This window comes from Xyrauchen texanus, chromosome 39 (genome assembly GCF_025860055.1).
Source record: "Xyrauchen texanus isolate HMW12.3.18 chromosome 39, RBS_HiC_50CHRs, whole genome shotgun sequence".
NCBI classification, from domain to species: domain Eukaryota; kingdom Metazoa; phylum Chordata; class Actinopteri; order Cypriniformes; family Catostomidae; genus Xyrauchen; species Xyrauchen texanus.
In genome coordinates this window covers 22,220,713-22,237,034 of record NC_068314.1, presented here as the reverse complement: position 1 = coordinate 22,237,034, position 16,322 = coordinate 22,220,713, and the positions used below count along the sequence as shown (strand labels likewise).

Here is a 16,322-nt window from a genome sequence, read left to right as displayed (position 1 = left end):
AGATTGCAAATCAAATATTTGGATATTTTGTTCAAACTTTTGAGAATAAAGTAAAATCAAGCATTGCCACTAAAACCAGGACTGATTAGAAACCTTATATACTGGAAAGTCAAAGATTTGTATTCTTACAAGGAATGTTTTGGGTTTAATACAAGTTAAACTCTACTGACAGTGTTTGTAGCATAATATTGATTACCACAGAAAATCATTTTGACTCATTATCTCTTTTTCTAAACAAAAAATTGCATTCAGTTGAATAATTGTAAAAGTAAAATAATTGAAGTAAACTGGTCCAATACACAAACATTAAAAACACACGTCTATAATCTGCTTCGTGTTTGGAACAGAATATACTGTAAGAACTACAAATCTGTTCCACAAGTGCCAGTCAGGAACCATTGTCACATCCACATCTGAATTCTCCAATTCTCTTTGAATTCTCCGCTGTTATGTGAGCTCATGCATGAGGCAGCTTAGTTTTTGGATGGAAGCATTCCTTTTCATGAATAATGTGGAGATACACTCTGAATCAAATGATGTATTAGTGTACTCTACTACCAGTCACAACTCAGAGTTTATGTATATACCTCATATTTTAAGACATTGTTTAAAGATTTGTTTTTTCACTGGAAGAACGAAATAACTAAAAAAAAATTATAGTATTAATAAACCTTTTTTTTTTAATGATGAATAAAATGATAAAAAAAAATTGTTTTGGAACGATGTGCAAGTTAAAGCACAGAAAATGTTGACCATTTAAAGGTGCAGTCAAAAATCTAAATGTCACACTTTAAGAAGGATAAGGTGCAACTCTTGCTCTGCATAAACTCATAAACACATAAATATTTATACAGTACAGTTACTCTGTTTAAGTTTCATTGTGAGAGGACAAATCTTCCTAATTTCCTGCCTGGCAAAACTTAATTCACCCATCACTTATAAACTGTTTATATCTGCTGGTCCCTTAAATGTGATCACTGAATCACAGTGAAATGATGTGGTGAACGTGAGATCAAGAAGCAGGGGTTCGAGTTATATAGACAGACTTTGCCCTCTAGTGGCTCTTGACTCCCTTACATTGCTCAAGGTGCCAATACAATTTTCAACACTGAAAGTGCTATGGTGCTAATTTTACACTATTAACACAAAGGCTGCTAGTCACAGGTGCAGCATAATAAATGTACAAAGATAATAACTTAACTATTTAATTTTGAGCTAACATGTAGTGGTAGATAAATACTGGCAAAACTACATATTCAATAATTGTAATTTTTTAATTAATTAATTTATTATTTAGTTCTAGAAATGTTGTTTTGGTCAATTTTGACCCCAGACAAAAATACTCTGCAGAGAAATAAAATAAAACACACCAAACAACCAATGGTTGTGCACCAATAAAAAATTCTCAGCATGGACATTTTTTTTTTTTTCTTAATTTAAGTAGAAGCTGATAACGTAAAGTAATATTTTGAGGTATTTAAAGGACTTTTAACACCTCAAAATAAAAACTATATTATTTGCATCTCATTTAATTTCTACAAGATGTGGGAAAAAAAATCACAAAGCAATTATTCTTTTTACAAGAAGTACATTATATTTTGTTATTTTCCCCAGTGTGAACCTGATCATAATGCTCTGTAATTTAAACACACACACACAGAGAGAAAGAGAGAGACCATTTTCCTTTTTCTATTTCATACAAAGAGTAATACTACAAATCTCAGTGTGTACTTTTGCTCTTGCAAAGATTCTTTCTGACCTGACAAAGATGTCCTCGCTACATTACACACTACTGAAGCACACTTTCCATCTCACTACAGAGACAGATTGTACTGAAAATACTGAAAATTGCATCTTCATCTCAGGTCATAATACATCTCAGTATTAAAAACCTTGTTCTCTGCTGAGGCAGAAGTACTCTTTCTTCTCTCTTTGCTCTCTATTATAGTGCAAATCTGTGCTAGACATCTGTATTTCAGTACAATCAGATGAGTTATATTAATATATGATGGAGATTCCATCCATTTCACCCACCTGTCTATTCTGTATTTAGCCACATTTTGTTCAGTTTTAACTACCAGAAGCACACTGAGTAATTACAAGCTCATGTTTTAAAATGACCTCACTTTGAAAAGTGGCCTTAACAGATTTGCTTTCCTTTTTTTGTGTGTGTTTTCTTGATTATACTTGTAAGCAATTTTCAGTATTTTCAGTACAACCTGCAGAGAGAGAAATATTGCCTGGTCAAAAAAAAGATATTCTGAGACTTTGTCGGATAGATACCATTTTGTTATCATGTAAACCTCTGTTTTTTCATGGTCTAAACATATATATTTGGTTCAAATTATAAAAAAATACATTACTGTAAAGCAGTTCAATGGAAAGGAGGAGGTGAGAACCGGCTTGACAATATAAATAATAGTTTAATTATAAACTTAAAAGACAACAAACACATATATGACGGACATGTCCGTAAACTATCTCTCTCTCCCGCACAATCCTACGCAGTCGGCCTTTATCCCTCTCGGAGGCTTGATTAGCCTGATAAGGGACCGGGTGTGTATAATCACGACCCGGCCCCGCCCTCCGTCCTGCCACAATTACGTGTTATGTGTGGAATATTTGACTTACCTTGGTTCATCACACTTTCTCACACATAACTTTAAGTTAACTTTTAATTTTGTATAAAATTAAAAATATTTACCTCAAATTTCTGTAATGTTATTTACGATTACTTTTCCCACCAGTGGTTATGAAATGAGCTATGCCACACATCTCAAAGTGAAATAATCCATTTAAAACCTAAAACAATAAATACAAAAAAAGGAAAGTCTCACAGTACTCACCCTCATGCCATTCCAGATGTGCATAACTTTCTTTCATCTGCTGAACACAAACAAAGATTTTTAGAAGAATGTCTAAGCTCTGGACGTGTCACGAAGAGATTGAGGCTCAGGACCCAAATGCAGAGTGAAAAAATGAATTTATTTATTTACAAAAATAAATCAAAATTTTAATTAAAACTCCCTCAAGGCAGACAAAAAACAAGTCCAGGGTAGAGCTAACTGAAGAGGGGCTGGAGCAGACAAAACAGGGACCAGGACTGACTGGACCGAACAGGGATGGGAAACCAGACTGATAAGAAACAAACTAGATCTACTGAACATGAGACAAGCACCAACTGAACAAACAAGACGAACTGGCACTGGACAGCAAACATAAGGAGAATAAAATAGGGAGAGAAATCAAACGGGTTAATAGGAGAAATTAACTAATAATAAGCAAACAAGGAGGTGGTTCCACAAGACCCCAAAACACCCGAATGGCATGAGCGCACATCGCCAAGACAATATATGCCCATGCGAACCGGCAAAAAACATAGAAGAGAGAATACATAGTGACAGCAAACAAAGCGATGCCACGCATTCTCACACTGACCGTAGCAGGCGTGGGCGCTGGCTTGTTGATTGTGGCAGGCGTGGGCACTGGCTTGTTGACCATGACAAGCATGGGCACTGGCTCGTTGACCGTGGATGGTGTGGGCGCTGGCTCATTGACCGTGGCCAGGAGGTCAGTGACAGGGGAACAACCTTCGTGGTCGTGGGCACTGGCAGTGACAGGGAAATGGCCTCCATGGCTATGAACATAGGCAGCAAATTGGAAACGGCCTCTGTGAGAGCACTGGCAGCGACAGTGGAATGGCCTCCGTGGCCGGGAGCGCTGGAATCGACAGGGGAATGGCCTCCTTGGCTTGGAGCGCTGGCTTCTTGACCGTTGCAGGCATGGGTGCTGGCCTCTTGACCGTGGCAGGTGTGGGTGCTGGCTCCTTGACCATGGCCGGGGGCACTGGAAGTTGCAGGGGAACATCCTCCATGGCTAAGAAAGACAGGGGGCAGTGAACTGTATGCTGGCCACTGGCCAGGGGGCAGTGAACAGGAGGGTGACTACTAGACAGAGTTCAGGAGGGAGCGCCTCAGGGGGTGGAGCTGTGGAAGTCTCTGGCACTGGCCATGACAGGGGAACGGCCTCCATGGCTGGCAGCGCTGCCAGCGACTGGGGACCAGGAGCCCTTCTCCTCTTCCACCAACTCTTCTAGGTGGCCAGGAGCACTGATGTGGTAACAACCTTCGTAACCAAGGACACTGGCTCTGGGACGGATGAGGCTTCAGGAACAGGCTTGTTGACCGTGGCAGGCGTGGGTGCTGGCTCATTGACCGGGGCACTGGCAGTGACAGGAAAATGTCCTCGTGGCTGTGAGTGAAGCCAGCGAATGGAGAACGGCCTCCATGGCCAGCAGCTCTGACAGCGACTTGGGAACGGACTCCGTGGCCAGGAGTGCTGGTAGGGACTGGGGAACGGCCTCCGTGGCAGGCGTGGGCGCTGGCTCGTTGATCGTGGCAGGCGTGGGTGCTGGTTTGTTGATTGTGGCAGCAGTGGGTGCTGGCTCATTGATTGTTGCAGGCATAGGTGCTGGCTCTTTGACCATGACCTGGGGCACTGGCAATGACAGGGGACGCTAGGCTAGCCAGACAAATTATTGACGAGAGTCCTGCCAAGATGACATAAGTGCAATGCACCCACGTCAATAACAGACAGACATCAGATCCCCACACAGACCGAAACCGAACCAGACAGGAAGTCAGGATCCAGTCACAGTGCTCCCAACATGAAACAAGATGGACCGAAGAGCGCATGGTAGGGAATACAACTGAAACCAACACAACACAATCTTACGGCGAAATCGTCAGGATTTGTACGGCTTTTCTAAATTTGGCTAATTCGTATGACATTGTGTGACTGCACTCTTTTGAATTGCTATGACTTTCTCTACAGCCAATGGCATCGCTGGACATCGTTTCCATCTAATGTGCAACAATTACTTTCTCTTGTCACACACAACAGCTTCCTATCATGCTTCCACACTCTACTGATTGGTTAAGTTTAGATAAGGGGTTTAGGTAAGGGCAAAATATGAATAAGTATGTCCATAACTCCTCGTGCGTGGAACTCACGCTTCCGCTTTAGATCTGAGAATTTGCATGTGATGAAGTCGTTCGAGTTTATGCTAACAACATCGTGCGAGACCATACAAAATAGCCAAATCGTAAATGATGCACGACTTTTCATGAGATAGGGTTGGCGCGCTCACACAAAGACAGACAACGAAACACAAGACAGACATGGGATGATAATGCCACGGTCCTGTCCTGCCAAAACTCAGACTGACAGAGTGACAGGACTGTGACAGTACATCCATACAATTCAATACAACAAGTCAATGGGGTCTAAAACTTTGAAGCTCCAAGAAGCACATAAAAGTAATCCATAAATAATTTAATCCATGTCTTCTAAAGTGATCTAATCGGTTTTGGGTGAGACCAGATCCAAATGTAACTACTTTTTCACTCTACATCTTGCAATTGTAGTCTACAGGAACAATCATGAGTTCAAGCTCAAATACACTTACTAGTACAGGGTGCAGAATGCTACATGGCACTGGGAAATATTATCAAGCTGAAATCAATGAAATGATTGCCAAGGAGACGTCCATATTTACAGTAATAAGGACTTAAGTATTGATCTGTTTCTCACCCACACATCATATTGCTTCTAAAGACATGGATTTAACCACTGAAGTTGTATGCATTACTTTTATGCTGCCTTTATGTGCTTTTTGGAGATTTAAGTATTGGCTGCTATTGACTTGCATTGCATGGACCCACAGAGCTTAAATATTCTTCTAATAATCTTTGTTTGGTTTTCAGCATCTAAAATGGCATGAGGGCGAGTAAATGATAAGAGAACATTCATTTTGGGGTGAACTATCCCTTTAATTGTTTACTCCCCAGAGATTAGTTTAGCAATGATTTATAATCATTTAAGGAAATAATACGCATACAATGTGGATCAAGCTAAATGTCCTTTGTCACTTTACCCATATTCATCCTATATTATAAAATTTGCAAAACATTTACAATCCACATTAAACATGAAAATACCACTAGATTGAGGTAACACAAGACTGCCCTGAGAAATGTAATGCAGTTAGACATTAAATTAAACCAGTTAATGTTCAGATTTGGCAGACATAAAAAATACTAAAACTAAACTAAAACTAACAGACAAACTGTGAAAACTAAACTAAATTGAAATGGCAAATTGAATATAAAATGTAAATAAAAACTAAATTAAAAATCCAAAACTATAATAATAATCACTGAACCGATTTAAAACGTAATCATTCTAGTTTAAGGTCTAGTTTTTTTTTAACGAGGTATTTTAGATGTCTAAATATAAATGTTCCTGCGTCTGCAAGTGAATCTGTACGTGTGGTTAATCTAGGAAACGTCGCGCGCGTAATAGCACAATTTGGCTGATGCAGTGAATGTTGTTTTTGCTCATTTTGGCACCAGTAGGACTTGGAATAGGTTTAATCAAAGAAACTGATATTTTCTTTAGCAATATTCTGCCAATTATTTGAGGACTGCTATATTCAAGAAATGTTAAACAAACCACATCATTACTGATACGTGATTGGGAACCTGATGGCCAGTTTACTATGGTGAATTCATAGTGTGTGCATCACAGACTGTTGATTTAACATCGCAACGCCGCATGTCCCAGTGCATTTCAACCGGTATTTCCGCCGGAGGAACGAATGAATCTGAAACTTCACTGATAATTGATTCGGGTGAGTACAATTTTGAATGAATTGTCTGTAAAGAAATGATTAACCTGAGTATGTTTAGTGACAATCGGACAGTTACATATTTAATAAATTGTAAACGTTATAATCATATTTCATGCATTTAATAAAACGAAATTAATTATGCAAGTCCAAAAATATGTCTTGCAGAACATTGTGTCTATGCAATTTACAGACAGATCTTGTATAGGTTTGTTCTTTTTGAAAGTTTTTTTTTTTTGGTTACACTAGGAACAAAACAGAGATTTTAACTCATTACACTCTGGGTCTCTAAAGTGTTGCTAATTTAATGTGTATATAAATGCCATACAAATATTTCATAGGACTAGTTTTTTTCAGTCATTTTTGAACAAAGAAATATAACATTTTGATTTAATTTTGTGCTACTTAAAAGATGTCACTAATGTTTTTGTTTATTTGCAGTGCAAATCATGACTTACAATGGGTCAGCAAATGTTGGATGCTTGGCGTCGAGCTATGTGTGTAATGGGAACTGTACCAAAAGGGAAGTGTCTGTGACCTCAACTGCCATCTCAATGTCAGTAGGCATCATTTGCAACACTCTGGCCCTACTCATCCTAATCAAAGCCTACCGCAGGTTCAGAATCAAGTCTAAAGCAGCCTTTCTCCTCTCCGCTGGAGGTCTGGTGGTGACTGATTTCTTCGGACATCTGATCAATGGCTCTTTGGCTCTCTATGTTTATGCCTTCCAGAAAGACTGCGAAAGATTTGACCCCCACAAGTCTCTATGTGACTTTTTTGGTGTTTGTATGGCTTTCTTTGGCTTGAGTCCTCTGCTGCTCGGGAGCTTGATGGCAGTGGAACGCTGCATTGGAGTGACCCATCCTCTTTTCCACACCACAGCTCTGGGGTCCCATCGTGTCAAGAGGCTGCTGGTTCTGACTTGGCTCCTGGGTCTGCTGGTGGCTCTACTGCCCATACTGTTTCAGCGGCCATACCAGGTGCAGCGTTCCCGTAGCTGGTGCTTCTTCCGCCTGCATGGGCCACGTGACTGGGTGGATGTGCTTCTCCCGATATTATTTTCTGTCCTGGGCTTGCTTGCACTACTGGTGTCACTAGTTTGTAATACTGTTACTTGTCTCACTCTCCTGCAGTGTCAGGTAAAGCCTGACCGAGATCAACATTGCCATGGCCGAAACACATCACACCATTCTGAAATGATCTGCCAGCTTTTGGCAATTATGTTGGTTTCCTGTGTGTGTTGGGGCCCTATTCTGGTGAGAAAAAATTTATCATTTCTAACACTGGCTAATAGAGTATTCTTAAAGGAATAGCTCACCAAAACTGTAACATTTGCTCATCATTTACTCATCCTCATACCACCCCAGATGTGTATGAATTTCATTGCGTTATATATATGCATGTACAAGTACAAATCTGTTATATACAGATTGTGCAAGGGAATGTGCTTTTTGGAGCTTCAAAATTTTCACCATTCACTTGCATTGTATGGACCTACGCAATTTTTGCACAGTACTGTATATGTATATAAGTACTGTGCAAAAGTCTTAGGCACATAAGATATTTCACAAAAGCATTTGTATTAAGATGGTTATTTTATCTGCTACTTTAGTGTGTCAATAGAAAATATAAATGTTATCAAAAACATTTCTTTTTACAAATAGAAAAGATTAGAATAGAAGAACAGTGCGCTGTGCAACAGATGTCATGGCCCCCACAGACCCCCTACTGAACATCCTGTCAGTCTGAGTTTACATAAAGAGACAGAAGCAATTGAGACAGCCTAAATAGATAAAAGAACCGTGATAAATTCTCCAAGAAGCTTGGTACATCCTATCCGCCAACAACCAAGAAAACTGTGTCCAGGTGTAGGAGAATTGGTGCTGCTTTGAAGGGAAAGGTGGTCACACTGAATATTGATTTATGTTTTTTTTTTTTATGTTTACTGGACTTTGTATGACATTAAGTGATAAATGATTTTTATCTGCCTTTACATGCTTTTTGGAGCTTCAAAGTTTTGGTCATCAGTCACTTGCATTGTATGGACTTAATGAGCTGAGATATTCTTCTAAAACTCTTTAATTGTGTTCTGCAGAAGAAAGGAAATTATACACATTTGGAATGGCATGTGTGTGAATTAATGATGAGAATTTTCATTTTTGGGTAACCATTCCTTTAAAGTACTTGTTTCATCTTGTCAAATGATAAATTATTATTTTACTCAACATCATGACTTTCCAAACACATTACTGTCATTTTTCCATGGAACATGAAAGGAAAGATTTGAAGTATCTTCTTGCAGCTGTTTTCTACACAACAGTTTATAGTGAACACATGCAGTTGCCAACCTCCAAAATGGTAAAAAAAAAAAAAATAGTTGATATGACAGATATTTAGAACAGAATTTAGAGAACATAGAGATATTTATGTTGTTATTCACTGGAAATCCTCACCTCCACTGAAGCTCTCAAATCTCATTATCCCTCTCAACGACACACACAAGAACCAATAGTGTGCATCATTGACATCAAATCTGCATGATGCTTGGACGTACCATTTTGTAATCTAAACACAAATAACATTTCAGAGTTTCAGCTGAAGAAAATTATCATCGAATAACAACTTAAGTTTCTGTCTGTTACTCACAAATCTATCAGGAGGCTTCAGAAGATTTGAAAAATAGGAGACAAGTTGTATAAACTACTTTTATGGTGCTTGACAGCCATGGTCACTATGTCATTATATTGAAAAGAGCTGCTTTGGGAGAACTTTTTCTTTAATTCAAATACATTAATTAGCATTATTTTTAATAAATTGTAGACAAAAATCTACACAGTGAAAAACAATTCTTCATTATCTCACCAATATTGCTTTCTGCTCAGGTCTAAGCATATAGATGTATAAATTTAGCGTGAGATGCTTCATGCACTGTGTGGTTTGGTTTGGTCCACAGATAACAAGCATCATCTTAAGCCTACAGGATCATGATGAGGATCAGACATACACCCATATGCTGCTGGTTGTGCGCATGGCAACATGGAACCAGATTCTCGACCCGTGGGTCTACATTCTACTTCGGAAAGCTGTGTTGAAGAGGCTTTTACAGGTGGCACTGAGACTTTGCAATACTCATCCCAAACCCACATTCGGGTGGCAGGGCAGCACTCTGGGTAGTTCCATAGAGGCCAGTAGCTCAGTGATCAGTAGACCAGACCTAATCTGCCTGGATGGGCCTTTCTTACCAGATACAGCCATCCAATCAGCTCACCTACCTTGAGCCTCAATGAGAGATATGAGACCTTGATTAAAGGATATGAGGATAATAAGGGGATAAGACTGTTTCAGATGTCCATTCTAAGACCTAGAGAAGTTCTGAGAAGTTCAGTCACAGTCTTATGTGAGGGGTTCTCATTAGTGGAGAAAAGGAGCTTACTGCATTTTGTCTTTTGCACAGTGAAGTCTAAATCAACCCAAGACATTTGTTTAAATGAGGGGAGAACAAAATTATCTTCTTTAGGCTTTTGAGGAAAGCTATGTTGCTTTTGAGACTTCATTAAAAAAGAAAAAATCTGGTTATCAACAAAATAAAAAAATGGTCATGGTTAAATGTTTCAAAAATATATGTTATGTTAAGTGCTGGTTCCATTGCCTCTCATTTACAGTTTACTGTATATATAATTACTGTCTTGTGTGTCCTGAAATGCTTACTTAAACACTCACAGTGAATTCATGGATCAGTTTTTAAGATGAATTTTTGTTGTTTGCTGCAGCTGTTTTTATTTTTTTTCTTACACGGTCTTAGCACTACTGACCTTGTGACATAATGTCTTCATAAAGGTCATAAATGTTGCATATTGACATTTTTGTCTAAGGTGTTACATATCATTGTTAATATATTTGACTTAATCTCATAATGCATGCATTTTAACATACAGTACCTATGGTTTTTAACATAGTTGGCCATTTTAAAATGGAAATAAATAAATAAACAAATTTCCCCTGCTTGAAAAAAAACAACCTATAACAGCTTAAAGGGATAGTTCACCCAAATATGAAAATTCTCTCATTAACTTATCCTCAAGCCATCTCCGATGTGTATGACTTTCTTTCTTCAGCAGAACACAAATCATATTTTAGAAGAATATTTCAGCTCTGTAGGTCCATACAATGCAAATGAATGATGACTAAAGCTTTGAAGCTCCAAAAAGCATGTTAAGGCATCATGAAAGTAATCTATAAGACTCATTTTAAAGCAATCCGACCGGTTTTGACTGAGAACACAGCAAAATATAACTCCTTTTTCACCATACATTTTTATCTCCTTGGCGATCATGATTTCAAGCTTGATTACACTTCCTTGTGCTCTGCGCATGAGTCAAGTACAAGTACTAGGAAGTGTAATACATTTTTCAACTTGTATTGATTTTTTAAGTTTTAAGATGTTATGAAGGATTAACTTTTCAGTGTTTTTCTAAAAGTTTTCATAAAGTTGAGTCACTAACATTGAGAAGTTTCTAGAGAGAATACTGAGCTTTTATTTGTCTTTTAGCCGCAAATGTTTTTGCTTGTAGCCTACTCAGAGAAATCTTGATTATTTGGCTATAAATAAGTAATAAAATGAGTTTAAGATCAACAGCACCAAATGGAAGCTTTTTTTTTATTTATACTTTTAAATCAAGATATTTATATTTACTTATTTAAGAAAACGAACTAAGCTTACCATCTATAATGTTTGACGCGTAGCTGTACCTTTCGAATATTTAAGGCCGAACCGCTTGGGGGAAGCATCACAGTTATGCGCCATAAGAACAACAAAACCAACGTGACGTTTTTAGTCTGACCACTTCCGCCTTGTCCATTCAACGCATGTTTCTCTGTGCAGCTGTGTTTATCAGGTCAGTAATGAATATCGTTTCGTGTTTAGTTCAAATTTACTTGAACCACGATGACTAAGATGTACTCTTCATATCTGCTGTAGTTTTATTGTGTCGTGTTTTTATGAGATTTTGAGTTGTGTGCGCTGTTATGGTCGCTGTGATGTTAGCTGATCTCTACAGCGGACGCCGCATTCACACTCACGCAGATTATGCACTGTCAGGATTTGCTTTATTCCCCCAGCACACCACGACATGTGATGCTATGTATGTGAGGGAGAGACGGCTTATTCTTTTCAATGCACCAGCTATGAAGCCAGGGCGCTGTGAAGGACATCACTGCAAACTTATATTTCTCTATCTTTGTATTTCATCACTTTTTCTGTGATGTTGAGGCTTTGTAGCCTACTGATAGGCGCATCAGCAGTAATAAACCCGCTGGGCTGCACTGATACTCAGCTCAACTCAGTAGATTGTTCTGGTGTAGTTGGTTAAAATGTGAAGATTTATGTGTCGTTGCTTTGTCGTGTAATATTTGTACCATTCTGTATCAATGTGCAAGTCATATTTATATGTAATTCTTTTAGATGGATAAATTATATTGTTTTTAAAACTTTTAAGGTATTAGGGGATTTTCAAATTGTGATTTACATGCCTGAATAGTAAAATATAGTAATTAAGAATCTTGTTTTGTTTTGTATGTTGTCTTTTACTTACACTGACACCTTGTGGAGTGAATGCAGCATCATTCAAACGCAATAGTTTATTTACTGGTGCCATTGTAGAAATTTTATTTTACTTGTTTTCGTTGACATCTCCAATATTAATTTGTGTGCAATGAACCAAGCCATACTTGAAAGCTGTGCTCATTAGATTTTTGTCCATGTAACCTTGGACTTACAGTGACACCTAGCAGCGTATTGAAATGCAATAGCTATCAGTTAAAAATGCCAAACTATTCACAGTCAGTCATGATTAATTCAATCCATTTGTGATGTGAAGTTTCTAAAAAAAACAGGGTGGTAGCTAAGATTAAGCAGTAAGTATTCGGTTTGTCATGTGATCCAAACATGGCAGCCCTCATGATGGGACCCTCTTCATGTAGAAAGCTTTTATAAGGTTACTGAAATGAGTCTTCATCTCATGTCAGTGCTCATGATTTTATACATGTGTTTTGAAATTACAATTAATTTCTTAAGGAGTCAAACTTTTTGAATAAGGAAAAAATTACTGGATGCAAATAAATGTTGAGTACATTTCTAAAGTAACTATGAGGTCTTCTACTTATACCCAGCTCTGAAATATTGCATCAGAAAGAAATTGCCCTTTGTAAGAGCAGTCTCATGTATAAATTAGGGCTGTCGATTTAACGCGTTAATTCAGTGCGATTAATTTGATAAAACATTAACGCAATTAATCGCATGCCCCCGTATAAGGAAGATTCCTGAGAAATGCAAGCTTGTAGTACCACCTGTTTACTCCAGAGGGCAGTAAGTGAAACTTCAGCTGTGTGAAAATGCACAGTTTATACAGTGAGGAAAGCAACCTTCAGCAGCAACAACACGTTACGTTCTTGCGTTCAAAACACTTGGAGTGCAAATCCGAACTAAGTGATCTCAAGATGTGTTTAAAGATTGAGTATTAAACTATATTTAACTTGACAGTGACCAAAAAATGTTGTGTTAATGATGCGACGCACCCGAGACGCTACACAAGCATGTCTGACGCAGGTGTAAATTGATGGGTCCTTAAACCAGCCCTCATAATAAATCTCCAACTGATTGACAAATTCACTTGTGAAATGGATTGCTGTGAACTGTATGCCAGTGATTGACTTATGATCAATAATATGGTAGTAAACAATACATTGTATTCTAAAGCCGCTTTTTGTATTGTCTTATCAATGATTAACTCCTCTGCCACAAGAATGTAATGCATTTTAATTATCTGAATATTTTATATATATATATATATTATTTAACAATTATATATTCTATTTATATAATTGTTTAATATTTAAAGATAACTATGTATAATGTTTTCATCATTATATATCGAATTATTATCATATGAGGGGCTTTCTCACCAAATATTTGTATATGCGATTAATTGTGATTAATTAATCGGGACACCATGTAATTAATTAGATTAACATTTTTAATCGATTCACAGCCCTCTGTATAAATACAAACACACACACACGTAGTAATTGTCTTGTGGATTATATGTGCATATCTGTTAAATTAAATAGCTTAATCAGGGCAGTACTAAATAAACAAAATGCAATTTTATGATCCTTTCTTATTTTTATTAATTATAAACATCTTGCAGATTCTGCAAAGCGAATGCAAACTTATGCACTAAAGAGTGTATGTATGCATGCATATATTAAATTATCATTCAAACTGAATGCTGTAAGCAAACAATAGATGGTAATACCATAACCATATAACCAGTCATGCAATGATGATAATTCCCCTGGTGAAAAATAAAGTTTTTGCTTGTCATCGTTTCAGAAGTCAAAATGAACCAAGAGAAATTAGCTAAACTTCAAGCCCAGGTCCGAATAGGGGGCAAGGTAAGTGCTGTACATTTCATTTTAAAAAGCAATCTTATTCTTTTTTGTAACCACAAATATTTTGACGATCATGTTGGACCAGACAATATTATCCATGATCTGTTGATTGAACTCTACAATGTCATTGATATAAGATGTTTATTTATTCATATTTTCTGTCTTATTTGCTCTGTTTTGATTTTGCTTTCAATAGGGCACAGCACGTAGAAAGAAGAAGGTGGTGCACAGAACAGCAACAGCTGATGACAAGAAACTCCAGAGTTCATTAAAGAAACTTGCAGTTAATAACATAGCTGGCATTGAAGAGGTAGATTAATTAGCTCTTCACTCTTTTTTTTTTTTTTTTTGGGTCTCCCTCTGTCCTGTTTGAGAAGGCATTGTGAATTTGATCTTTTTACCTCACAGGTGAATATGATTAAAGATGATGGCACAGTCATTCACTTCAATAACCCCAAAGTGCAGGCGTCTCTCTCTGCCAATACCTTTGCCATCACAGGCCACGCAGAGACCAAGCAGCTTACAGAAATGCTTCCAGGAATCCTTAGTCAACTCGGTGCGGACAGTCTCACGAGTCTGCGCAAACTCGCTGAGCAGTTCCCCAGACAAGGTGAGTAAAGAGGTGGTTTTAATATGGGGGAATTTATTGGAGAGGCATAAACATTTACATGTTTGTTTTTCCTTGTTATATTTCAAGTTCTTGACAACAAAGCTCCAAAAGCCGAAGATATTGATGAAGAAGATGACGATGTGCCAGGTATAAAATTTGATGTTCCTCTTTTCTTTTGTTAATGAACATAAAATTATATGTTAATTCTGGATGAGTGTTAAGTCATTTTATATTTGCACAGATCTTGTAGAGAACTTTGACGAGGCATCAAAGAATGAGGCGAACTGATCATTGGACCTTCAGTAGTTCAGTTCAGGATGAAGACACTTGCAGTATTTTTAAACTAGAGTGACAGACATATCATTTCAACACTATCCAGCAAACCATAAAATTTTATATCATGAATTGGCTGTCCAGATCCTTTCCAGACCATTCTCCTGCACTTATACAGAAAGACGGATGGTTACAAGCTTAATGGGTATAAGTCTAAACCAAAATGCTAGTTGATCATTTGACTGCTGTGGCTATGAAAAATAGTCTTAATTATTATTTCCTGTTAATTAAAGATAAATAAAACTTTTCTATGTGGTTCTTTGGTTTACTAAAAAAGTTTGAAGGGATTTGTCATAAGGTCAGCACAATCCTAATTAGTCTACATAATCGTCCCCTAAGACTAAAATGGGCTTTCCCTTAAAATATTTATAATAAACTTTAATAAAAAATAACTGTTATTACTGTAAAGCAATAATAAGTAAATATGCATTTAAAAAGTACATTCATTTAAAAGGTTTAATTTCCAGGTCTGAAAAAGTCTGTAGTTAATATGCAGTTAGTTATGATCAGCTCTAAATTATTTAATTGACTAGATACGTTTTCGTGAATGCAATCGCAACAAAATTATTATTAAAAGTCCTGTAATCATGAAAAACTGGAAGTTTTATACATGCAGTATGCTATTATTACATACACTATATACTTTTTTCTTTATGTAGTGGTGGGAAATGCCATGTTACCACAGGTTTATTGTAGTTTATTGTGGTAATAACTTTATTAACTGACATTTTGGTGGAAACGTTACTTGGATAACCACTACATATGCTAAAACAATCCGATCCCAGCATTTGTATTCATTTTATTCGCTTATGTGCACAAAATTGATTTACATATGCTGGGTGTTTCTTCAAAAGTACTCTCCATTATTGTGCACTTCTAGAAAGTGCTGGACATTTTTCACACTCTAGTTAATTTGTATTTAAAAAATTTCCAAAAGTATGCGCATGCACCACAGGAAATAATGTATGGTGTTGAATTTTTATTATTTTTTTTTCATGAAAATTTCCACCTCATCTCAAATTCTGTACGGTGTTTAATATATTACAAGGTGGAAATGATGGTGAGAACAAAAAAATGACATTTTTGTGACATTTTTTAAATTTTGAAATAAAATGATTCCTTTGTCTTGCTATGGCCAATTTCATAGATAACGTATCGTAAATACACAACTAATATTTTCAATTTTTTTTAATAGTTTGTCAAAAAAAAACAGCTTTATTGGGAATTACACTCAATAAAAAT

General features: G+C 37.1%; 2 protein-coding genes across 2 annotated transcripts; both read left to right on the top strand.

Annotated features, from left to right (window-relative positions):
- Positions 1 to 7,137: 7,137 nt before the first annotated feature.
- LOC127633078 (prostaglandin F2-alpha receptor-like) lies at positions 7,138 to 9,965 on the top strand. Its single transcript, XM_052111956.1, has 2 exons — positions 7,138 to 7,944; positions 9,642 to 9,965. The coding sequence occupies exons 1-2, from the start codon at positions 7,138 to 7,140 to the stop codon at positions 9,963 to 9,965; spliced, it is 1,131 nt and encodes a 376-aa protein (XP_051967916.1).
- A 1,568-nt stretch (positions 9,966 to 11,533) lies between these two features.
- On the top strand, positions 11,534 to 16,321 carry LOC127632765 (transcription factor BTF3 homolog 4). The gene is made up of 6 exons (XM_052111524.1): positions 11,534 to 11,583; positions 14,079 to 14,140; positions 14,334 to 14,447; positions 14,546 to 14,747; positions 14,835 to 14,894; positions 14,989 to 16,321. Exons 2-6 carry the CDS (start codon positions 14,087 to 14,089, stop codon positions 15,033 to 15,035), a joined length of 477 nt encoding a protein of 158 aa, XP_051967484.1. The 5' UTR covers positions 11,534 to 11,583; positions 14,079 to 14,086; the 3' UTR covers positions 15,036 to 16,321.
- The last annotated feature ends 1 nt before the right edge of the window (position 16,322 follows it).

Coding starts and splice junctions, on each gene's coding strand:
- LOC127633078 (XM_052111956.1), top strand. CDS start 7,138: ATGACTTACAATGGGTCAGCAAATGTTGGATGCTTGGCGTCGAGCTAT. Junction 7,945..9,641: donor TGTGTTGGGGCCCTATTCTG/GTGAGAAAAAAT, acceptor TTTGGTCCACAG/ATAACAAGCATCATCTTAAG.
- LOC127632765 (XM_052111524.1), top strand. CDS start 14,087: ATGAACCAAGAGAAATTAGCTAAACTTCAAGCCCAGGTCCGAATAGGG. Junction 14,448..14,545: donor ACATAGCTGGCATTGAAGAG/GTAGATTAATTA, acceptor TTTACCTCACAG/GTGAATATGATTAAAGATGA. Junction 14,748..14,834: donor TGAGCAGTTCCCCAGACAAG/GTGAGTAAAGAG, acceptor TTATATTTCAAG/TTCTTGACAACAAAGCTCCA.